Source organism: Siphateles boraxobius, unplaced genomic scaffold (assembly GCF_051911475.1).
Source record: "Siphateles boraxobius isolate OS27281-9 unplaced genomic scaffold, OSU_SipBor_1 33, whole genome shotgun sequence".
Lineage (NCBI taxonomy): Eukaryota > Metazoa > Chordata > Actinopteri > Cypriniformes > Leuciscidae > Siphateles > Siphateles boraxobius.
Window position 1 is genome coordinate 1609405 of NW_027508953.1, and position 25025 is coordinate 1634429.

General features: G+C 39.4%; 1 protein-coding gene across 2 annotated transcripts; it reads left to right on the plus strand.

The window, feature by feature from the left end:
• Positions 1 to 24775, plus strand: hsf1 (heat shock transcription factor 1). 2 transcript variants are annotated; one of them, XM_077194899.1, is made up of 14 exons: positions 1 to 447; positions 5651 to 5759; positions 7069 to 7205; positions 10921 to 11045; positions 16504 to 16579; positions 16873 to 16934; positions 17687 to 17774; positions 17867 to 18000; positions 18102 to 18335; positions 20657 to 20734; positions 21348 to 21453; positions 21632 to 21682; positions 22063 to 22129; positions 22794 to 24775. In XM_077194899.1, exons 1-14 carry the CDS (start codon positions 322 to 324, stop codon positions 22988 to 22990), a joined length of 1590 nt encoding a protein of 529 aa, XP_077051014.1. In that variant the 5' UTR covers positions 1 to 321; the 3' UTR covers positions 22991 to 24775. The 2 variants fall into 2 exon arrangements, with proteins under 2 accessions (XP_077051014.1, XP_077051015.1); XM_077194900.1 differs by lacking the exon at positions 20657 to 20734 and having other exon boundaries at positions 5 to 447.
• Positions 24776 to 25025: the final 250 nt, after the last annotated feature.

The window sequence follows — 25025 nt, forward strand, 5'->3', positions numbered from 1 at the left end:
GGTCGCAATTGCGTCATCATAGCGGGACGCTTCTCAACGCTCCTTGTTTTCTACGCAGTTTCGTCGCGATGTGGATTTAATGGAAATTTCCACTCCTTCTGATCCATCATAAACACCTATTCAGATAAAATTTTCTTAAATATCGCTCTTTATACGGGATCCGGACACTCTGAGGGGGGAAGTATACTCAAAATCGTGTGTTTAAAGAGCGCAGTCTGTGTTCGTTCAGCAACACTTTTAGTTTGTGACTCTGCTCTTCTTCATCAGTGACTCAGTATAGAGGTTTAATCTTCGTCAGAAATCATCACTAAACTGTCTCTGATGGAGTATCACAGTGTCGGCCCCGGAGGGGTGATAGTCTCGGGTAACAACGTACCTGCGTTTCTGACCAAACTCTGGACGCTGGTGGAGGATCCGGACACAGACCCGTTAATCTGCTGGAGTCCTGTGAGTTCTGGTTTTGGGTTTCAGGTGGTTTGGGGAAGGTTTACAGCTCTGGATTATAGTTAGATTCTTTTGAAATTAGAAAGTTTAGGCCTAAACCTGTACGTCTTAAAATAACCTCTGATATGGAGGCGCTGGATCCTGAATTGACTGTAGTTTTGCCTTCTATTTATAAGTGGCCCTTATGATACTTGGGCTAAAGGGGCCTGAGACAGTTTACAGATCCGTCTTTTAGTTTAGATTCAATCGTCATGAGCCAGTTTAGACTCTTAAAAGGTGTAAGCAATGATTTAATTGTATTTGTATCCTGTCTAAAACAGGAGTATTATAAGTGGATTTGCCTGGTGCTTTTGTTTTTTTTAGGCTGTCTGTCAGGACAGACTACACATCTTTAGGTCAACGTTTTAATCTCAGAATCTTTTGACATTTTGTAGATCTGCCATTGATTTGTTTGTTTACTAAACTCTTAGGCCCGGTTTCACAGACATGGCTTAGAGTAAGCCAGGATTAGGCCTTAGTTTGTTTAGAAGATTTAAGTAGCTTTTATAAACGTAAATAATATTACTGGTGTGCATCTTGAGACAAAATAACAGCACTGACATATTTTAAAGATATTTCAGTGCAAGTTGCTTTTCAGTTAAACAGCTCAAACATGCGTTTTAGTCTGGGAGTATGCTTAAAGGGATAATTCACCCAAAAATGAAAATTCTGCCATTAATTACTCACCCTCATATCATTCTTAACTCATAAGACTTTTGTTAATCTTCGGAACACTAATGAAGATCCTTTTGATGAAATCTGAGAGATTTCTGTTCCTCCATTGACAGCTACGCAACTACCACTTTGACGCTTCAAAAAGTTCATAAAGAGATCTTAAAACTAATCCATATGATTTGAGCAGTTTAGTCGAAATTTTCGGAGGAGACGTGATCGTTTTATGTGATAAACAGATTGAATTTAGGTTTTTTCATTTATAAACATTCATCAGCGAGAACAAACCTCTTGTAGGAACTCAAACGTGCTGCATAACACGCAGGGTCCGAAATTAACTTTTTGGCTCACCTGCCACGGGGACTGGTAGAGGAAAAAATCCCCCAGCCAAGCATATTTTTTACCAGCCAAAATAATAAACAGCCTTTTTGTGTCACATATACATTCATTACAGTACATTTAATTGAGATAAGGTATGTTGAATGACTAAGAGTACATAGAAGTCAAAACAGAGCAACAAATAGTAAGACATGGAAGACGTGAGCATGAAACTAGTGCTCATAACAGTACATTTGAAGGTTTTGTAAAACTATGAGATACTTTACCGAAAGTAAAAAAAAATTACAGATTAATACTATCAGTTAAACAGTTTAAAAGTATATATATATACATATATATAGCTTTTTTGTTTGTTTGCTGCATGGTTAAAAAAAAACATAAAAGTATATAGCCTCACGGGGTCCGTCGACACGCGCAACCACACTCGCCAATACATAGCCTATTTCGTTGAGCAAGCAAAATGAACCAAGCGAAAAGAAGTAGCAACTGTGTGGGACCATTTCGACAGAAAGAGTGACGAATACTTGCAAAATATGATACGCGGTATTAAAAAATATAAAGCAGTAGGCCTAGTGCAAGTTGGCTACAATGCAATATCACTTGCGAAGCAAACATCCACAAGCAAATGAAAGGCGCTTTCCGAAATTGGCCACTCTGGCAAGACGTTATCTCTGTATTCCCGGGACATCCGTGCCATCGGAGACCCAGACTAACCCCACATCATGTAGACATGTTACTTTCTTAAAGTAAAAACTAGACAACCTGTGGATTGAGGTAGGTCTGCTATTTTTTTTTTTTTTTACGAAAAAAACGTAGTCTGATGAAAAAAATGCATTTTTTTCAAAGCTTCAAACTGATTCAGTGTTTTTTGTCATCTTAATTTGTTAAATATTCAAGTTAAAAATATATATATTTAGTGTAGGTCTATTTTAGGTGTGAAGAAGGTTCACACACGCTTCTTGAGACACACGCACGCACACGCAAGGTCTCTCGCTCTTTCTCCCTCTCTCCCGTCCACGCGCTACACGGTTTGGAGCTCAGTGTGTGGGCGCTCTTTCTCGCTCGCTCTAGAGTCCGGGAGATTTGAACTAATTTGCGGGCATCAGGGAGCCGCTATTAATATGCGGGAGACTTCCGGAACTCCCGGGAGACTTGGGATGTCTGGAACATTCACCCGCCAGTGTGGCGGATAGCCTTTTGAGATTTACTCGCCAAACAGAAAATCTACCCACATTTGGCGCTTGGCGGGTGTTAATTTCGGACCCTGATAACACGAGAATGAACCTCATTCGTTCTTGCTAAAGCTCAAGCGTGCTGCGTAACATGAGAATGAACCTCATTGGTTCTTGCTGAAGTTCAAACGTGCTGCGTAACACGAGAATGAACCTCATTGGTTCTTGCTGAAGTTCAAAGTTGCTGCGTAACACGAGAATGAACCTCATTGGTTCTTGCTGAAGCTCAAACGTGCTGCGTAACACGAGAACTAACCTCATTGGTTCTTGCTGAAGCTCAAACGTGCTGCGTAACACGAGAACGAACCTCATTGGTTCTTGCTGAAGCTCAAACGTTCTGCGTAACATGAGAATGAACCTCATTGGTTCTTGCTGAAGTTCAAACGTGCTGCGTAACACGAGAACGAACCTCATTGGTTCTTGCTGAAGTTCAAACGTGCTGCGTTACACGAGAATGAACCTCATTGGTTCTTGCTGAAGCTCAAACGTGCTGCGTAACACGAGAACGAACCTCATTGGTTCTTGCTGAAGCTGAAATGTGCTGCGTAACACGAGAATGAACCTCATTGGTTCTTGCTGAAGCTCAAACGTGCTGCGTAACACGAGAATGAACCTCATTGGTTCTTGCTGAAGCTGAAATGTGCTGCGTAACACGAGAATGAACCTCATTGGTTCTTGCTGAAGCTCAAGCGTGCTGCGTAACACGAGAATGAACCTCATTGGTTCTTGCTGAAGTTCAAACGTGCTGCGTAACACGAGAATGAACCTCATTGGTTCTTGCTGAAGTTCAAACGTGCTGCGTAACACGAGAATGAACCTCATTGGTTCTTGCTGAAGCTCAAACGTGCTGCGTAACACGAGAATGAACCTCATTGGTTCTTGCTGAAGTTCAAACGTGCTGCGTAACACGAGAATGAACCTCATTGGTTCTTGCTGAAGCTGAAATGTGCTGCGTAACACGAGAATGAACCTCATTGGTTCTTGCTGAAGTTCAAACGTGCTGCGTAACACGAGAACGAACCTCATTGGTTCTTGCTGAAGCTGAAATGTGCTGCGTAACACGAGAATGAACCTCATTGGTTCTTGCTGAAGCTCAAACGTGCTGCGTAACACGAGAATGAACCTCATTGGTTCTTGCTGAAGCTCAAACGTGCTGCGTAACACGAGAACGAACCTCATTGGTTCTTGCTGAAGCTGAAATGTGCTGCGTAACACGAGAATGAACCTCATTGGTTCTTGCTGAAGCTCAAACGTGCTGCGTAACACGAGAATGAACCTCATTGGTTCTTGCTGAAGCTGAAATGTGCTGCGTAACACGAGAATGAACCTCATTGGTTCTTGCTGAAGCTCAAGCGTGCTGCGTAACACGAGAATGAACCTCATTGGTTCTTGCTGAAGTTCAAACGTGCTGCGTAACACGAGAATGAACCTCATTGGTTCTTGCTGAAGTTCAAACGTGCTGCGTAACACGAGAATGAACCTCATTGGTTCTTGCTGAAGTTCAAACGTGCTGCGTAACACGAGAATGAACCTCATTGGTTCTTGCAGAAGCTCAAACGTGCTGCGTAACACGAGAATGAACCTCATTGGTTCTTGCTGAAGTTCAAACGTGCTGCGTAACACGAGAATGAACCTCATTGGTTCTTGCTGAAGCTGAAATGTGCTGCGTAACACGAGAATGAACCTCATTGGTTCTTGCTGAAGTTCAAACGTGCTGCGTAACACGAGAACGAACCTCATTGGTTCTTGCTGAAGCTGAAATGTGCTGCGTAACACGAGAATGAACCTCATTGGTTCTTGCTGAAGCTCAAACGTGCTGCGTAACACGAGAATGAACCTCATTGGTTCTTGCTGAAGCTCAAACGTGCTGCGTAACACGAGAACGAACCTCATTGGTTCTTGCTGAAGCTGAAATGTGCTGCGTAACACGAGAATGAACCTCATTGGTTCTTGCTGAAGCTCAAGCGTGCTGCGTAACACGAGAATGAACCTCATTGGTTCTTGCTGAAGTTCAAACGTGCTGCGTAACACGAGAATGAACCTCATTGGTTCTTGCTGAAGTTCAAACGTGCTGCGTAACACGAGAATGAACCTCATTGGTTCTTGCTGAAGCTCAAACGTGCTGCGTAACACGAGAATGAACCTCATTGGTTCTTGCTGAAGTTCAAACGTGCTGCGTAACACGAGAATGAACCTCATTGGTTCTTGCTGAAGTTCAAACGTGCTGCGTAACACGAGAATGAACCTCATTGGTTCTTGCTGAAGTTCAAAGTTGCTGCGTAACACGAGAATGAACCTCATTGGTTCTTGCTGAAGCTGAAATGTGCAGCGTAACACGAGAATGAACCTCATTGGTTCTTGCTGAAGCTCAAACGTGCTGCGTAACACGAGAATGAACCTCATTGGTTCTTGCTGAAGTTCAAAGTTGCTGCGTAACACGAGAATGAACCTCATTGGTTCTTGCTGAAGCTCAAACGTGCTGCGTAACACGAGAATGATTGGTTCTCCCATGTCAAGTGACCATGCTTGAGCTTCCGTTTACCACAACTGATGTGCGAGTTGATGAATGAATAAGTGAATAGAAGCCTTAATTAAATCTGTTGATCATATAAAGCGATCGAGTCTTTACAGAAAATATTAATTAAACCGCTCAATTCATATGGATAAGTTTAAAGATCTCTTTATGAACTTTTTGAAGCATCAAAATGGTCGTTGTGTAGCTGTCGGTGGAGGGACAGAATTTTCTGATTTCATCAAAACGATCTTCATTTGTGTTCCGAAGATGAACGAAAGTCTTACTGGTTTGGAACATCATGAGGGTGATTAATTAATGACAGAATTTTCATTTTTGGGTGAACTATCCCTTTAAGCCTTGTCTGTGAAACCGGGAGCCACTGTTTTAATAATTTTTGATGTGTTTTCAGAACGGCACCAGCTTCCATGTGTTCGACCAAGGAAGGTTTTCCAAAGAGGTTTTGCCGAAATACTTTAAGCACAACAACATGGCCAGTTTTGTTCGCCAACTCAATATGTGTAAGTATACGAGCAGCCCGACAACACAATCAGTCTATTTAATCATTTGTACATTTTGACTACATAATAGACCTAATCGATGACCAACCCAGGCGATGTCATTATGCTCTGCACCTTAGACAATTTGTATGATGTTTTATGCATAATAATTAGTTTAAAACCTGAATGTTTAGAATGAATGTTAATAATAATACATTTTATAGATGTTCATATATATCATGGAGCACTTTTCACATTTTAACTGTTTTATGTTTTCTAGATGTCTCATTAATTTGTAAGCAGAAAACATTTAAATAGGACCTATTATGCCCCTTTTTACAAGACATAATATAAGTCTCGGGTGTCCCCAGAATGTGTCTGCGAAGTTTCAGCTCAAAATACCCCACAGATCATTATAAAATAATGTAAGTCCCCATTTTTTAATTGAAGCGAAAACATGCTGTTTTCGCGCATGTATTCTTTAAATGCAAATGAGCTGCTTCTCCCCTCCCCACTTTCCAGAATTGGGCGGAGCCTGTACAGCTCGTGCATCGGTCCGGAAACTCTGCAACAAACTAACAAAACATCGGTTATCTTCTCAATCGTGTGACATTGCAGTTCTTTGTCACCATGAAAGTTTATTATTTGCATGCATTTTTATAGCCATATCAGTTTAAACTTCTGATATATGGTTTTCTGGGCGCACACATCTGAAGCGCACGCACAGAAAGCTGCCTGTCAGACAGCGTGTTGCGTGGGTATTGAACTAAGTCAAATACACACAAGTTCGTCAAAATACACAAAGTTCACCTAAACACAGTCGTTTATGTCTGTATATTGTGTGTGTATATTAGGTCTGTGTATTAAAGTGACAGGTGCATAATAGTATGTTAATATGAAGAACCAAACGACAAAAAAACAAAACAGAAAATCACTCCCTGCTCTTGACTCAATAACTTTAGTCGCTTAAATAAGAATACATTTCTTACATGAATGCTGCTGTTAAATGCTCTGGTGAGAAGATAAACATGGCGGACTGTGTACAGCTCACTGAGGGGAGGAGTAGGGCAGATTCCGTGGGCGGGGCCTAAGCATATGTTACGTCACATTGGAGCATATTTCTGAACGGCTCATTTTGAGACACTATTTTAGTTTTATGTGGAAAGTAACAAACGGTCTGGATGTATTTTTACCACAATAGGGTGATTGTGTACACACGCTGCAGACACACACATGTTCAAAAACAATATAAAAGTGCATTTTGCCTAATAGGTCCCTTTCAACATGACAGAATTTGTGCTTATAACACACGTTAATGTCTTTCTTGTAGATGGTTTTCGGAAAGTTGTCCACATCGAACAGGGAGGGCTGGTAAAACCGGAGAAAGACGACACAGAATTCCAGCATCCGTATTTCATCCGCGGACAGGAGAATCTGCTGGAGAATATCAAGAGGAAGGTAACAACGGTAAGTAGAAACTTCTCTTATTTATTTAGGTAAATCTGCTCTTGCTGAAACATATGAACCTCTTCGATATGAGAATATTTGAGCAGCATGTTTGTGAGATATGGGTCTCAGTGACCTTGAGTTTCGAATGGTCTCCAGGTTTTTATAATTAGTTGGCATTTTATTTTTTTATCCAAAGCAGCTTACAGTCAGGCCGAAGTTCATTTAGGCCACAGTTCTGATGTCAGACCAGTAATGCGGTATTAATTGGTCTGGGTTTTTGGGGGATTCCCTGCTGCTCGTGTTTCACTTATAAATGAATATTTACCAGAATTATATTCTCCCACAGGGAAAACCTTAATAACGTTGGATTACAAATGAACTTTTCTTACTGAGCAGAGGCTTTTCCAACTTTACGTGTAGTTTGTAGTGTAGATATGCAGCTGACCAAAACCAAAATGGTTTTCTTCATTTTTTTTTTCTGTCATGTACACTTTTGACTGATGGTTTTTGCCATTTTCTGGTTTTTAATGAAGGATTTTCAAACTAGGGTCAAGAATTATTTTTCAAAATATTTAAAATGTTTTTTTAACACGTGTCAAATTTAACATGTTATTTTTAAACATATTATATGCAATTTAACTGATTCACGTTAACTGAATTTGATCCTATTCTTCTTTCTAAGTACTGGTCAGAAATCATTGGATTAATCATAAATCAGTTAAAGGATTAGTTCACCTCAAAATGAGAATTTCCTAATAATTTGCTCACCCCAATGCCATCCAAGATATCCATGTCTTTCTTTCCTCAGTGGAAGAGAAATTAAGTTTTTTGAGGAAAACATTTCTGGATTTTTCTTCGAATAATGGACTTCAATGGCAACCAACATTTTGAAGTCCAAATCAATGCAGTTTCAAAGGTCTTTGAAGTGCTTTAACGGGCTGTGCACGATCACAGCTGAGGAGGAGGGTCTTATCTCGCGAAACGATAGGTCATTTAAAAAACAACACATATATATATATATATATATACTTTTTAACTACAATTATTTGGATTGAGCTGATCTGCAACGCGCCGGGAACTTCGTCATCACGTTGAAAGGTCACGCTCGATGTCGCGGGCGCCAGCGGAAGTACCGCCCCACTCGACCGCGCGAAGGAGGATAGGTACAGTCGGTTGGTCTGGGAACGCCTCCGGGAACGCCCCGTCACGTGATGTGAATTTAGCCCGTGGGGGAAAACATTGCCTTGGCGCTCATTGAAATACACGCGACAATCATGCCGAAGAGGTGTTGTGTCGTTTTCTGTACCGCCAATAAACAAACAAATTATGAATTGAAGCTCTACATCCTTCCTAATAAACACACAGAACCGGAAAGGAGGACAAAATGGCTACAAGCAATAAATAGTAGTGTAATACTTCTGTGATGTTCTGTAATACCTCTATAGTATGTCCCAAAATACTATAGTATTCCTATAGGATTACTATAATATTTTGCCCTAAAATATAACAAGATTCCTATAGTTGTTTTTCATAAGGGATGTCTCATTCACATTAGCGTTATCAGCTGAAGGCTCGCTTGATAGTCCAATCGTTACGGTCTACACTCAATACAGACTGCAGTCTGTGAGTTAGGATAATTGTCAGCATAGTCCCTCGGCAACCTCGTACTACTGATCACCGTTTTACAAAAGGATTAATAGTTTGGAGTGAAGCATACGTACAACTGGTAAGTGACAAGGTTTTATGGAGTTATAGTATGCAACATATGATTGAGTTATAGGCTAATGTTACCGGTAGCTACCGCGATGTCTCTTACCTGGAGATTCAACCAGATAGCAAAATATGTCTGGAAACGACACCTCCGGCCATTTGGTCGGGTCATTGACCCAGTTTTTAATTAAATATGGGCAATCCGTTGCCGGTCGGCTGGCGTCAATGCTTCGCAATAAGACATTTTGTCATTCAAATACACATGATGTTCGCTGTGTTTTCCCCCACGCCGACCACGCCCCCAAACTATGACGCGTTGCCGACTGTATGTATAGTTCAAATTGTATTGGTCGCTTTGTAAACAGTGGGGCGGTACTTCTGCCGACGACGGTGACATTGAGCCTGACCTTTCAACGTGATGACGTAGTTCCCGGCGCGTTGCAGATCTGCACAACAATTGTAGTTAAAAAGTATATATATATATTATTTTTTTTTGTATTTTTTTTTATATATTTCGTGAGAGAGATGCGCGGTTGGCGGTTATGGCCGCGGACTCCGCGGATAAACCGCGGATCGGGCGGATTACGTGACGAAAAAAAATATTTTAATTAAATTCGGGCGGGCGGTTTCTATTCTCGCGGCTGTCATCAGCAGCGCCTTGTATTAGTGGATGGCGGGTGGGTGCGGTTTTGAAAATTGGTCAAAAACGTTGGTGCGGATGGATGGCGGACGGATGATGAGTTTTGTGATGCGGTTTCGGATGAAATAATAGCCCATCTGCGCATCTCTATTTCGTGAGATAAGACCCTCCTCCTCAGCTGTGATCGTGCACAGGCCGTTAAAGCACTTCAAAGACCTTTGAAACTGCATTGATTTGGACTTCAAAATGTTGGTTGCCATTGAAGTCCATTATTCGAAGAAAAATCCAGAAATGTTTTCCTCAAACTTAATTTCTCTTCCACTGAGGAAAGAAAGACATGGATATCTTGGATGGCATTGGGGTGAGCAAATTATTAGGAAATTTTCATTTTGAGGTCAACTAATTCTTTAATTGTATTCGTTGACAACCCTAGTTTATGCAGATTTGTTTTATTTCTAACTGTTACATAGTTGTCTGTATAATATCACATGATTTATAGCATAATATATTTGTATCATCATCACAGTATAAATGTCTTTGCACATGAAACTATGTACCGTAGCTTGCTGCATTTGTACTTACATTGTTTTTTCGGGGTCCTTGCCATTTAAACTTTTGAAAAATATGTAAATAATAAGCTATAGTTTTAATAGTCACTTTAGCCTGTACTCTAACAATATGGCCTATTTACTATATATACTGTATATATATCTATCCATCCATTCATCCATCCATCAATCCATCCATCCATCATCCATCTATCATTCATCCATCCAGGAATATATATAAAATAAGTAATTATATCAAGTTTAGATGTGTTTTTGAAATCTTGTTTTGTAACTTGTAATCTGCAGATATTTATTTGTCTTTTGTGCTAATTTTTGAGGAAATGGAAAGCATGAATTACCAAACCATTTAAAAAAAACACTTCAGTTTTTTTTGGAAATCTGCGGTTTGGATTTTTCCAGTTCTCGGTGTGCAGAGTCTGGTGATGGGTAGCCGGATCAGGTGAAAGTGTTTCCATGTGCTCTGCCGGGTTTCCTCGGTGTCCCTGTTTCCCGTTGGCTCGGTGACAGATTGTGATAATCAGCAGGTCTGAGAGAAAGCCAGCTGGAGACGTGTGGATTAGGGGCCGAGGTTCTGGGGCACTTAATCTGGCGTCCCACTGATGCTCGATCGCCGCCACTTTCCAACCCTCCCGATTTATAGTGTTTCCCCTCCCGCTCGGTCCAAATGTCCAGCTCAGGGCGGAAATCAAACCGTTAGCACATGCTTTCCACTACGTGAGGGTTCAGAAACGGGTCATGACAGACTCCTCTCACCCCTCTAATCACATGCAGTGCATATCTCCATCTTTGACGTTTTCATTGTGTCCATCTGCAGGTGTCGAATATTAAACACGAGGACATCAAGTACAACTCTGACGACGTGTCTAAAATGATCACAGATGTCCAGCTCATGAAGGGCAAGCAGGAGTCGATGGACTCCAAAATCAGCACCCTCAAACAGTAAGTCACGCAGGACGTACACTACCGGTCAAAATATGTTTTAGCATTTATCTGCATTTATTTGATCAAAAATGCAGTAAAAACGGTAATATTGTGAAATTTTATATTTAATAATTTTATAAAAAAAATTATACTTTTATTCAGCAAGGAAGTATTAAATTGATCAAAAGTGACAGTAAAGACATTTATATTGTTAAGAAAGATTTCTATTTCAAATAGAAATATTTCTATTCATTAATGAATCCTGAAAAAAATTATGTATCGTGGTTTCCACAAAAATTTGAAGCAGCACAATGTTGTCAACATTGATAATACTCAAAAATGTTTCTTGAGCATCAGATCATCATATTAGAACAGGGTTCCAGACTGCGACTTTTTGAGAGTGTGCGAGTTAAAATGTTATTTGGTCGCATTTGTGCGAGTGGACGCTTGAGCAACAGAACGCCGTTGTATCAGCTGCTGCAGTCCGTAACTTATGTTCAAAATGAACGAGTAGGCTACATCATGAATCCATTTTCCAAACCGTGTTTTTGACTTATTCTGAATCACTACGGTACGCCTATAATAAGTGTTTATATTCGGACTATTTTATCCCGGGGTCGTCTCGGCTGCGGAGTAGCCCAGTGCCTGCGTGACTCGCCATAGACATTAACGGAGAGAAGTTCCGTCAACAATGTTCTTCCGCAAGACACGTGCAGTTTATTTATTGACGAACGTAGACGTCACGCGCATTGCACACTGATGGTGAAACGCGCCAATTACGAATTAAAATGTAATTGTAATTATGTAAAATGTAATTAAAAATGATAAAAATGATCTCACGAAACACAGAGCCCCTTCCTCCTCCATCTTTTCAGCGGTTATATTCTCCTCTGTCCAGCGATTACTCTCATGATCGCTCGACAGAGGAAAAGGAAATTATTATAAAATGCAGAAGGTAAGGAGTGTGAGATTTCTGCCTTTTGTTACAACTATAAACTTTGATAACGAAAAATCTGTATCAGTTTATTATAATACTCTAATCTTTTAAAATGTAATGCATACATTTGAATGTTTAATGATTTTTAAAAAATAGAAAGATGATAATAGACAGGTAGATAGATATAGAATATGATTCAAATGTAAATAGATAGATTGTATATAACTCAAATGTAAAATGCTTAAAATTACAGATTAAAATGACTGTCCAAAATCCATGAAAATCCTGAAATTTGGCAATGATAATTAATATATTACAGGTATTTCTGCTGCAACCCAGAAAGCCTTTGCTAGCCTTGGTCCATTAAAACCACTATTCATCAGCATGCATTGATTAATCCCATGGCATGTAGCAAAAAAAAAAAAAAAAAGGTGCGACCAAATCATATGCTGGTGCGACCAATTGAGAAAGTTGGTAGCACCAGTGCAACCAGTGGAAAAGTTAGTCTGGAGCCCTGTATTAGAATGATTTCTGAAGGATCATGTGACACTGAAGACTCGCTGAAAATTCAGCTTTGATCACAGGAATAAATTGCATTTTACAATATTCAAATAGAAAACAACATTCCTGTTTTTATTGAATTTTTCATCAAGTAAATGAAGCCTTGGTGAGCCTAAGAGACTTTTTTCAAAAACATTAAAAAAATCTAAATTATTCCAAACTTTTAACAGGTAAAGTAGGTTCGGTCAAAACATATGATTTCCTCTTTCTCTTCTGGTTTAGTTCAAACCATATTAACATACAGTAAACTGACTTAAAAGGGATAGTTCACCCACAAATTAAAATTGTAATAATTTACTCGCCCTCGAGTTGTTCCAAACCTTTTGGATTTCTTTCTTCTGCTGAACACAAAAGAAGATATTTTGAAGTGTCAGAAACCAAACAGTTGACAGTAGCCATTGACTTCCATAGTATTTTTTTCCTATTATGGAAGTCAATGGTGTCCATCAACTGTCTGGTTACCCATATTCTTCAAAATATATATTTTTTGTGTTCAGCAGAAGAAAGAAAGTCATACAGGTTTGGGTGAGTGAATGATGATGTAATTTTCATTTTTGGGTGAACTATCCCTTTAATGAAGTTGGTGTTTGACTGCCAAGCGGTTAGTGCTCGTCCAGTGTTACGCCTGGTTGACATCAATAGCTGTTCAAAGTGTACCGCTTAGGACGTGAATGAGGGTTAATCTCTGCCGGGTTTGTGGCCACTCATTAATGCTTCACCTTTTTCAACCCGGTTAGTCATTGCTCTAAAACAGGCCGGCGTCCTCACGCCAGTGTGACGTGGCTCGACAGCTGCTCTCAGCTTCTCCAAAGGCATTTTGTCCCGTTCACCCTCACAGCTGGACGGGGCTCTAGGGTTTTGGTCACGTGTTTGTACGGTCAGCTGTTACACGCAGGCTGAATATTACTGATGATGTCAGCATGAAAGCGTCACCCCTGCAATAATGAGTCTTACAAATTGGTTACATTTTGTCTGAGATGGTTACAAATTTCCGACAAATCATCTTAAAAATTAAAAAATTAATAAATTAACATCAGTCCATTTCATGTTCCAGGACCTTGAGTATGTTTGTAAAAAATATTGTTAATTGATTGTACAGCTGCTGAAGATGTTTAAATTAAGTAATGTATTATATTTATCTAAAATAATATGTTTCGTATTGTATTTGTGTAAACTAAAGGCTAGTTTATTCATACATAGAGCTGCATGATTGAGAATCATGATTTTTTTTAAATTATTATTATTTGTTTGCTTAAAAGAGAGATCACGATTCTGAATAAACAAAATAACATGAAATTTATTAGAGGTTCTGGAAAAATGTTAATTTGTGCTGTCTATTTTAAAATATTTAAGCAATTTGAACGAATTACAAATAAGTTGAACAAATGATTCAATGACTTGTTGCCACTTACTGGTGTAATGATGTAACTGAGACAATCTTGATTTGAAGCGTCAAGTTACTTTCATAAGGTATTTACTCTATTTTGATCGCTCCCTTAGACATCAGTGTTTATATCCAAACTAAACTTTTATCACAGAACTTATGCGACAATCTGAATATTTGTAAAACAGAAATAACGAGACTGGTTTGTGAAGCTGTTTCATATCTATATATGAGAACTGCTCTCTCTGGATCAGCGGCAGGAAAGGCACAGCTACTTTAAGCAGGCTGTGTGCATTTGTCTGTGGATCGACGGTTTTGAAACTGATATGGTAGTTTCACAGCCCCTAGACCTCTGTTATCATGGAAAAAACCCAGGAAATTTCAGTTTTGACAATATGGGACCTTTAATGATTAATCATGCAGCTCTATTCATAAATCAAGTTATTATTGAAGTTCAGTGTGAAATATCATCAAACATCAAATAAGATATTGCCAAATTCAATTATTTCAGAATTTTAAAATGTACAATTACTCACGGTAAACTTTATAAAAAAAAAAAATTTATTTGCATTCTTGTATGTTTTTTTTTTTTTTGAAAGTCTGTTTTGGCATGCAGGAGGTTTTGAAGGAAATTGCCTCTATTTTGTGTCTTTCCGAGTAAATGGAGAGAGGTCTAAATCCTCCACTTACAGGAATCCACACCTGCCCCTGTAAACCCCCGTCCCATCTGCTGAGGGGTGAGCGGGGGGGGCAGGACACATGAGCGGAGGAGGGACTCTTAAAGAGCTTCTTCCTGGACGCTGCTGTTTTACAGTCCTCTCATAATCTCCATATAAGAGACCCGTCCGCAGGGAGTCCACGGTCCTCTGATGTCATCATCTGTGCCTCAAATTTTCCTGATAATTTTTACACTGAAAAAAATGGAGGGGGGGTTTTGGAACCGCGTTGTAGCGCACACGCGTGTGTAGGCCAGTGTTCATTTTGGCAGCCATTTTTGATTTAGTCTTCTTCATCTTGCTCGAAAATGCTTATTGGACTTTGCATTTTTTGTCAACTTTTAGTCATTACTTTTAGCCAAGCTTCAGTTACTTTACTTTTGCTAGCTATTTTATATGTAGTCTTTAGAGAGAAAATGTCATAATTATTCTCTCTAGGCCAATTCAATTAAGATTATGAGAAATGATTGACAAGTTCTGTGCTTCTCCAAATTTTTAGAGTGCCGTACCCCTCTTCCACTTAGACTGCAGTCACACCTTTGCCATTAAGGGACAATATTTGCCCCCTTTAATAAATTTTTCAATTTAATTTTTTTACCTTTGTAATACCTTTTAAAAAATAAATAATTCTTTAAATAAAACAATGTTATAAATAAATAGGCAATGTAAGAAATCGTTTAATATTAATAAAAATATTATATTAAAATCGCCAGTAGGTGGCGGTAACTCATTGTCTTCATGTGTGAGTCATCGGGTCATTCATTGAATCTCACGATTCGTTCAAAGCCACAGATTTCGTTGCAAAATAGAGCAATAAGCCTGACAATACTGTTTTAAACGTTGAAAATCACTTAATGTTACGCATTTGTTTTGTTTTTTAACTGTTGTATAAAATCAGTGTCACATTTGAAATCGTGTGGATATTCGGGAAACATTGCATCAACAATAAAAAGAGAGTAACTCGGCGGATATCGCTCATATACTGTTTTTGACGACGTAGTCAAGGCGGCAGGCGTGTGTTGCTTAGGCGGCCGCCTCAGTTTCAAAGTGCTGCGGGAAACCCTGATATGATTTTACATTTAGCTTTTATCATGTGTGTATTTCTATTTGCACTATTTATAATTTGTCCTTTTAAATTTGTATAAAAACTTAATTTTATTTATATATATATATATATATAAACATTTTTTGATATTTTTGAGGTCAATGAAGTGAATAAATTAAGTTTTAGGACTTTAATAAATTTAGTTTTGTTTATTTGTAGTTTAAATATAGTTTAGTTATTGATTTACATTTTGTATTTTTCACTTTTTTTCTTCTTTTTTTTCATGAATATAGCCGTGTTATCTAATATATTATGCTAAATTATAAACCATAAAACAAACATATATACGGGTAAAGTTTCCTATATTTTGCGCTTGCTAAGCAGATCAACGCAGCTGTGCTGATGGAAGGACTGTACATAGACCATAGGTTTTTATTTTTAGCTTTTGTGTCTTTTAAAAAAAATGTTGTTCATGATTTCAAATGTCCCCTTTATTCATAGGAGTTCTCTGGCTTTGTTGTGTTATTTTTCCATTTACACCCGTGTGATGTACAGTATCAGCCTGTGCTTTTGTTCCTCTGTGCTGGTCTGTTCAGGCCGTGTGTCTGTGGCCATATTGGACTCGTGAGTGCACTTAAAATGGCATTTTATCAGTGTCGGGAGCCGAGTTTAAGAGAAGTAGGCCTTACTCAATCACCCTAAAAAACACCAGCCAGTGACATTTACAAAGATTAATGCTCTCGTTCGTTGTGAATGAAACATCAGAACATGAATGAAAATTTCACATTTTAACTGTAAAACGTGATTAGATCTGGTCTGTGTCTGTCCCGCAGTGAGAATGAGGCGCTCTGGAGGGAAGTTGCCACTCTGAGACAGAAACACGCTCAACAGCAGAAAGTCGTCAATAAGGTAAACTCAGATGAACTTTTTGCTGCTTTCAGAGTGACGCATACCTTTGTTTCTCAAGTATTTTAACCTTTCGCAGTTCATTCCAGCCTCACCTAAACATGAAATGACATAAGCATCCTATTTTACCTCTGTAATATGACAAATTTAGATGTGAAATGGTCATTTTGCAAACACTTTTAAAATGGGTTGGTAGTCTATTTGTCGTGTGTCTTATAGTCTTTTATTTATAATATGAAAATATTTAATGTCAGTTAAATACACGTCAAGCTGTAATTCTGTCTTTGTTTCTACAGCTCATTCAGTTCCTGATCACACTTGCGCGGTCCAACAGAGTCCTGGGAGTGAAACGAAAGATGCAAGTCCACCTCAGATTAAAACACTCAGACTGATCCTCATTTATATCTGTCACTGTCTTCCTATTTAAAGAGGACCTATTATGCTTTTTTTACATTTTCAACCTCTTTTAGTGTGTAATGTTGCTGTTTGAGCTTGAAAAAGGTCTGCAATGTTCCAAAGCAAAAAGTCACTTCAAAGGTAATTATTATTTATATTAGTGTGACACTGTTTCTGAACTCCCTGAAACGCCTCCATTGAAGTCTTGAGTTTTCTTCTGGGAACGAACACGTCACAAAATTCCTCATTTAAATAATGCCCATCCAAGGCATATGATGTGAAGTGGACGAGGCCTGGTTGAGTTAGTTAGTAACTTGAAACTTAAGGTTATGATAAGGGGCGTAACATTTCCAAAGTACGCTCGAAGTGGTGGACCAATCACATCGCACTGGTCCACCTGACCAATCAGAGCAGAAGGAGGGGCTTCATAGAGACAGGAACTAAAGAGAGCGTTACTGACAGACTGGGAAGAGAGGAGCTGCAACAGTGGAAAATGTGTTTTTTGATCATTCAAGCATGAAAACCTATTCTAATAGAGAACAAACAAAATCAAGACTTTCAAAAAGGGCATAATAGGTCCTCTTTACCTGTAGTATTGCAGTATGTGAAATTTAAAAAATTTTAAGGTATTCACCCCTTGTCTCTTGCCTCTTTATTTTTTTGGGGGGATTTTTCTCTCTCTCTCTTTCTTTCCTTCGTTCTGTTTGGTCACAGGCCCCTGATGTTGAACGACAGCAGCTCCACACACTCTATGCCCAAATACTCTCGGCAGTACTCGCTCGAGTCGTCTCCCGCCATCTCTGTAAGAACTGCATGCCTCTGTCTCAAACCGGGAGCTGAATTTACCAATGATCACCAGATGTTGTTGAGTTTAATATGTTTTCTTGTCTGCAGCCCTCCAGCACAGCTTTCACAGGAACGGGTGTTTACACCTCAGAATCGCCTGTGAAAACAGGGCCAATCATCTCTGACATCACTGATCTGGCGCCGTCCAGCCCTGTGGCCACGGAGGAGTGGATTGAAGATAGGCAAGTTTGACATTATAGACTTAGAATTTATGAAAATGCAGTAATCCTTTGAAAGTCTCATTGCTATTATTATAACAAGTCTCCTCTCTTTTTCATCACAGAACAAGCCCATTGGTCCATATCAAGGAGGAGCCGTCTAGCCCCGCCCACAGTCCTGAGGTGGAGGAGGTGTGTCCTGTTGAAGTGGAAGTGGGGGGGGGATTGGGTGTACCTGTGGACACGCCCCTTTCCCCCACAACCTTCATCAATTCCATCCTTCAGGAGAACGAGCCCATCAGCGCCCCGACCCCGCCTCCCAACGAGCAGAAGTGTTTGAGCGTGGCCTGCTTCGACAAGTGAGCTTTATCAACACGTTTACTTCTGCTTAGAAGAAACAAACTACTGCTTCTCTGCTCAGTTTCAGTTGATAGACTTCCCTTTGCTGAGTACCAGTATCCTGTGATCCTATAATGGCTTCAGCTGGGATTGATCACTCAAAAGTGAAAGTTCTGTCATCATTCGCTCACCTTCTGTGAAACACAAAGAAGTTGCTGTCTTCAAAGTGGATGGTGGCCTCTTTTTATGCCACTTTCATAATACATGTGAGAGTCAAAAGTTTGTTGGCAGGTTCTTCTTTTCTTCGTTCTTCTGCAGTGACTTTTCCCGACTCTATGCAAACAAAAATTCTCACATGTATTATAAACTTGATCATGTAAATAAAATTGCAAATGAGATTTAAACCGAAGGCAAGGTTTTATGTGCTCTCACAAAATGAGTGTATTGCTCCAAAAGACTTGAAATATATTGAATTCATTGAAAGGCCTACATTAGCCGCATTTCCACTGCCGGGCCAGGGCCGAGCCGTGCTAGTGTGTGCCAGGGCCAGTCGCGTTTCCACTGTCACTTCCGGTGCCTGAGCGGGGCTTACTTGGGGCCAACGGGCAGGATTTCTGGGCCGTCGAATACCTTGGGCCAAAGCGGGCCAGCTCGGGCTAGAAGTGGGCAAGGTAAAAGGCAGAGTTTATCGGTGTTAGGGAAAGTTATGGTCTGCGGCAAGATGCACATTTCACTTTTTTGTCGAACATACCAAAGCTCTTCTGAGCATTTGGGCAGAAGAAAGGGTACAACGTCAATTTGACGGCGTGTGCAGAAACGAGGACGTTATAAAATACATCGTTGCTGAAGCTAAGCAGTCAGCGAACACAGCTGTTCGGGAAAAAATAAAAAAGTTGCGGACGCAGTACGAGGCGATAAAAACGCAGAATGGACAAAGCGAAGCCGAGAGAAGGAACTTTCCATGGTTCGACTTAATGGACAGTGTGCTGGGTCACAGTCCCTCTGTTAGTGGCGAGACAAGTCGGGACACTATGGCAGCCACGGCCGGTGAGTTAATATACATGCTATCTTCCTAACAAAAAAACTAAATAAATTCATAATACCCCCTGAAATGGGTTAGGTTGTATGACGTTTGTTCCAGAAAGGCGTGTTAGGGGCGGGGTTTAGGGCAGCGCTGCGGGGCTACTGGCCCGGCAGTGGAAACGCGAGCCCGGTGCTTGAGGCCCGAAGCCACTGGCCCGGCTCGGCTCGCTGTTAGCCCTGGCCAGACAGTGGAAACGCGGCTAATGACACTTTATGGTGTTATTTTGTCCTTTTTGGGGCTTAAACTATGGTCACCATCCACTTTCACCGTATGGAAGAGAGTGTCCCATGCTTTCTGCCTTGCGTTAAAAAAAGGCAGTTTTTAATGACATGGGTGAGTATTTAATGACAGGATTTTCACTTCTAGATAAACTCTCTTTCCACATGAAAAATGTATTTTTTTTTAATGGGTAAAAATCTGAAAAGTTAAACTAATGAGCGGCTGCTTTTTTAAAGAGTTTTGCAGAAGCTTTGCTCTTAACTAACTGTTCAGCCGGACTTATTTGTGGCATTTGGCTGCTCGGTTTAGTCTGGCAGACTGGCATTGTGATTAATACTAATACTTTTCCAGATATTCATGTGAGCCAGCGCATTTCCAAATGACAATTCATCTTATGGCCCGTATGACGCATCATTTGAGGGCCCTTATATTTTTATACGTTATTAAAGTGGAGGCCAATGTATACTTTATTGATTTTTGATTTTTTTTGCAGATGAATGCAACCCATAATGTGACAGCACTATCTAGAATCTAAAAGTTCCATACGGCTCCACATGAACTGAGTTTGATTTGCTTTAAGTTGCTGTTCAAATCTAATGTAATCAGTCTAATTTAAGTCATTATTTGAAAATTAGGACTAATATGTGCTTAACTGGTGTTGGCAACTATATTGGTTGTGGTGGTTCACCTTCACACAGATTGGCTTGAAGATCTAATACTAGAGCTTATTAAAAGATATATTTTTTATTTTCAAAAGAGTTTTGAGCTTTGTCCAAGAACATTGAGGAAATCATTTTAATAATTCAGTTTTACAACTTAAGCCAACCTGTTTAACCATTCGGCAGTGTCTGGTGGCTTCGAGACACCTGGACTTATAAAAACCCAATCGAGAAGGATGTGTAGTTCATCTCCGCCTACATTGGCTCCAGTTCCCGCTCCACCTAAAACGGCCCCTGTTTTTGACTGTGACAGAGGCCCGTTGATGTGTGTAGCGCCCCTTGCTGTCTCTAGTACCATGTTGTGCTTCTGTCTTTTCAGTTATCCTCAGATGTCTGAGATCTCTCGCCTTTTCTCCAGCTTCTCCACCTCAGCTCTCCACCTCAGGCCTCCTCCCGGGTCAGCATTACAGTCGGCCGAGCCGTCCCCAGAACGTCTGACGCTGTGCTTGATCAGATAGATGCTAATCGCACTTAGCTTGAACTATCAGAGCTCTGGTTGCCATAAACATTTGCTAATTTCTGCCCCATTATACCTGAGAAATGCTGATTGGTCGGTTGGTGGGCTCAGGTGTGTTAGAGGTCGTAGAGAGCGTGAATAGGGTGTTCGTGGGCTCCTGAGCTTAATTTGAGAAGCGAAAGTGTGTCATGGCATTTGAACGAAGACGCATGTTTTGTGCTCCCATTGAAACTACCCAATCACCCTTTGACCCCTGTTCCCTTCCTACCTCTGATTGGAAACTAATGTGATGAGGTCAGCAGCCCCGCCTCTCTCTATGACATCATCATCATCGCCACAGTTTTGATCTTTCTGGGGACCGGCCTGTCTCCTGTTCTCATAGGAGTGTGTTCAAATGCTTCCTGTTATTGCTGAAATGAAATTGCTGATTTTTATCTGCTGCTTTTTTTAAAGTAATCATTAAATGAGATTTGTTTGGGTTTTGGCGAGTGGAATTGTCTGCTTTGTGTGCAGCATTTGAGAGATGATTTTCTTTGTTTCCTCTTTTTTTCAGGACAGAACTGAGTGATCATCTAGAGACCATTGACTATGGACTAGAGAACCTTCAGCAGATCCTCAATGCTCAGTCCATCAACTTTGACACCTCTCCTCTCTTTGACGTAAATATTGCTTGAATATAATTTTATGAAATATGGGGTTAGATTTATGTGTGTGTGTGTATATATATATATATATATATATATATATATATATAAATTCATTGTATTAGTTCTATATTACTGTATCTCAGCACTGTATTGTTGATGATGTTCTTAAGCAGTTTGTTGTGTTTCACAGATTTTCACATCATCATCTTCTGCTGATGTGGATCTGGACAGCCTGGCTTGTGTACGTTTGATTGTTTTTTTCTTTCTTTCTTTTTTGTAAAGAGCTCACAGAATGAACAGAATGTAAAGACTTTGAACAAACCCGTCTGATCTGTTTAACAGAAAATATTTGCTGTGGTTTCAAACAACAGATGTATATCAGACAGCTAGAAGTACAGATGTGTAACTGCAGATTCATGCCTGTCCATGCAGTTAACTTTCACTTTAGAAACAATATATACATTGCACATTGAGAATATAGCATATGCAAATGTTCATCTCAGGTCCCTAGAAAGACTTTTCTCTAAAATTACCAACCCTGCTGACCGTTGGTTAACATTAATCTGCAGAAATGTGAAAAATTGCTAGTATTTTATTCTTGTATCTGCGTTCTCTTTCCAGATCCAGGATCTTCTGTCACCTGAACCAGTGAAAGAACCCGAATCTAGTGCAGACAATGAAAATTCAGGTATTCTGGGTGTATTGTATTTTGAAAGGGTCATGACATGAGATATCAAATTTGTCTTGATCTTTTGACATCTGAGAGGTCTTTGTACCATTAAAACGTCATAGCGTAAAATGTCATCTTCACTATAAACAAATTATTTATTTAATCAAGCTCCAAAAATGGCTCGTTTTGATATTGGATGTCACGTGACATCACACGGGCAAATACATTTGCATATGACTGATGCCTCCAGAGCAAGACATCGATGAATAGTTTTACGTCATCGCATCATAGGCCCCGCCCACTGTATTGATTCTGACAGCAATTAAGTAAACGATCATAATGCTTTGTCTGTAAATTACAGTTTTCTACAGATAATGTTTTCAAAACAATTACTCATGTGTAATAGCGAGTGGGCGTGGATACTGGTTCCTATGCAATGGCATTAGCTAATCATAACAGAGGGTTGAAAACAATTGTTTTTCCACACACACACATGTATGTGTATATATGTATGTTTATTTCGTGTGCAAAAAAAAATCAAATTGACATTATAAGTGAAACTCAGGGAACATATTAAAATGAAATAAAAACGTTAAACACAAAGACAGATATTTTGTGGTGTGAAGAGGTTTGGTGCCACTAGCATGATCAACTGAAACTGCAAAAATAAATGTCCTTTCAGGCAAGCAACTGGTCCAGTACACAGCTCAGCCCGTGATTCTTCCCGACCCGGTCACGACCGAGACCTGCGACACCGACCTGCCCATCCTTCTGGAGCTGGAGGACGACTCGTATTTCTGCTCCGAACCATCCGAAGACCCCACCATCTCCCTCCTCGACTTCCAATCCCCCGTAGCTGAAGACCCCAAACTATCATAGAGAGAGATGCTTTTATAAAGGGATTTATGTCTGTGTGGGTTTTTTAAATTTGATTCTCTACATGTTTTTTTTTGTTTTGGTCTTTTATTTAACACGTCAGGGCTAGCCATCTGAATATTACTCTGGTATTTCCCTTCACTTTTAGCCTGGGAAAAATAGTCTCTAAAAGCAATAGAGAAAATTCAGTATTGCTTCTGTCACGGAGTCAACGTCGATATCTAAATAAGCTTTTATCTGTCGGCTCAGTAGTTTCCTTGTTATTCCAGCAGCGAGAGAACCTCAAACTAAATGTGTAGTGCTAAATATAATGTATCGAACACACTTCCTCCTCCTATTTGTCCAGATTGGATTGGATTTTACAACAGTACGCAGAGATCTATACCAAGCGACTCTCTTGCAGTCCATCACCACTGCGAAACTTCCAAAAACTTGTAAATGCAGTTTCCTGCTTTTCATTATTTGATCTAATTATGTTGCAGTGACCCGGGATTGTTGTATTCGATGTCTCGTTCTCATCTCGCTAAGTACGGCAAATTTGAAATTTCCAGATTTTATTAGCATTTTTACATCTCATGATTATTGAGGTTAAAATAAAAACATACATACATTTTAAGAAAGGTCACACTAGTCACTAGCCAAAAAATGAGGTTGATCTAATTAGGCAAACATGCAACAAGCATCAACAGTTCTGTAAATTTGTCCATCATCCCACCAACTGCTTTCAAAGCCATAGCTGTTACTCATCATACAGTGATGATGGGTATGTATTATGATAATACCGGTTAAAGGTTCATATTTAGTGTCGGAAGAGATTTTAATGAGATCATCTTTTGCTGTTGAAAGTTCTAATTAGACAGCCAATGATGCTGTATATAGGACGTATGTTTGAATATATACGTAGTTTGGATTCTGTTCTGATAAAACAAACACAGTCAACAGGACTGAATTACACGATAGGTGTATTATATGACAGTTCATTTTTTGCATTGATAACATGTCTATGCGCCCAGTGTACAATACACATTATTTGGGTATGTATCTGATGATCTGATTTAAAGAATTTGTGCAATAATTCAACTCTTAACGAGCTTCAACACACTGCTTTCTTTTAATCTCTTTTTTTTGTTTGTTTGTTTGCTTTGCTAAAGGAAGTAGAGAATATTATCTTGTGAAGATCTTGGCTGGGCTTATTCCACCAAAAAAAAAAAATATATAGGAAAAGGTTTTTGCATTATGATGTTATTTTTTATGACAAGATCGTTTTCTTATTAATTCCAAAAAGTAACAAATCACTTACAATTCCATTTCATGCAAATATTTTTAAATGAAGTTTAAAATGACAAACACTGGCATATGAATTAAACTTTTAAGTGTACTTTTCCATTTAAACCATTAATGGTTCTAAGAAAAAACAGGCTTCATTTGATTTATGCAAAACTATAAAATATATTTTTCCTGTGATTTTGGTTAAAAAGTTACCCAGACCATCTTGTGGGATTCACAATTGGAAACCGAATTGAAAAGGTATTTTTTGGTGTGATTTGTACTCGTGTTATGACCTACAGACTTCTATCGTTCATCACTTGTTTATTTTTTTCGGCACAGAAGAGGAACTGGGAGAGGAATATCAATTGTTGGTGATACTCATCATTTTCAGTCACATTTTAGTCATTGGATGACTGTCATAGCCAGAGAGACATTGATACTAGGCATAAATTATTTTATTACGCATGTGAAAAACACTTTGTGTATTGGTATGTTTCAAATAAAATGTTTTTGAAAGTATTTGCAAGTAGATTGAGTTTTATTTGCCTTGCTAGATCCTGCTAAAACCAGCTATTGATTGGAGCTGGTTTTTCATGGTTTCTAGTTGGTAGTTTATGGTTTAGTTGGTAGTTTATGGTTTAGTTGGTAGTTTATGGTTTAGCATTAGCTGATCTAGATTAACTTTCAGCTGCTGGACCTCGTAGACCACCTTGGATAACCCGGTTTGGTTGGTAAACCACCTTGGTTTGACCACCAGCTGTTTCAAACT

Bases quoted from the DNA above. Each gene is read 5' to 3' on its own strand.
- hsf1 (XM_077194899.1), top strand. From the start codon at position 322: ATGGAGTATCACAGTGTCGGCCCCGGAGGGGTGATAGTCTCGGGTAAC. The intron at 448-5,650 runs GTGAGTTCTGGT...ATGTGTTTTCAG, and splicing joins CGTTAATCTGCTGGAGTCCT to AACGGCACCAGCTTCCATGT. The intron at 7,206-10,920 runs GTAAGTAGAAAC...GTCCATCTGCAG, and splicing joins TCAAGAGGAAGGTAACAACG to GTGTCGAATATTAAACACGA.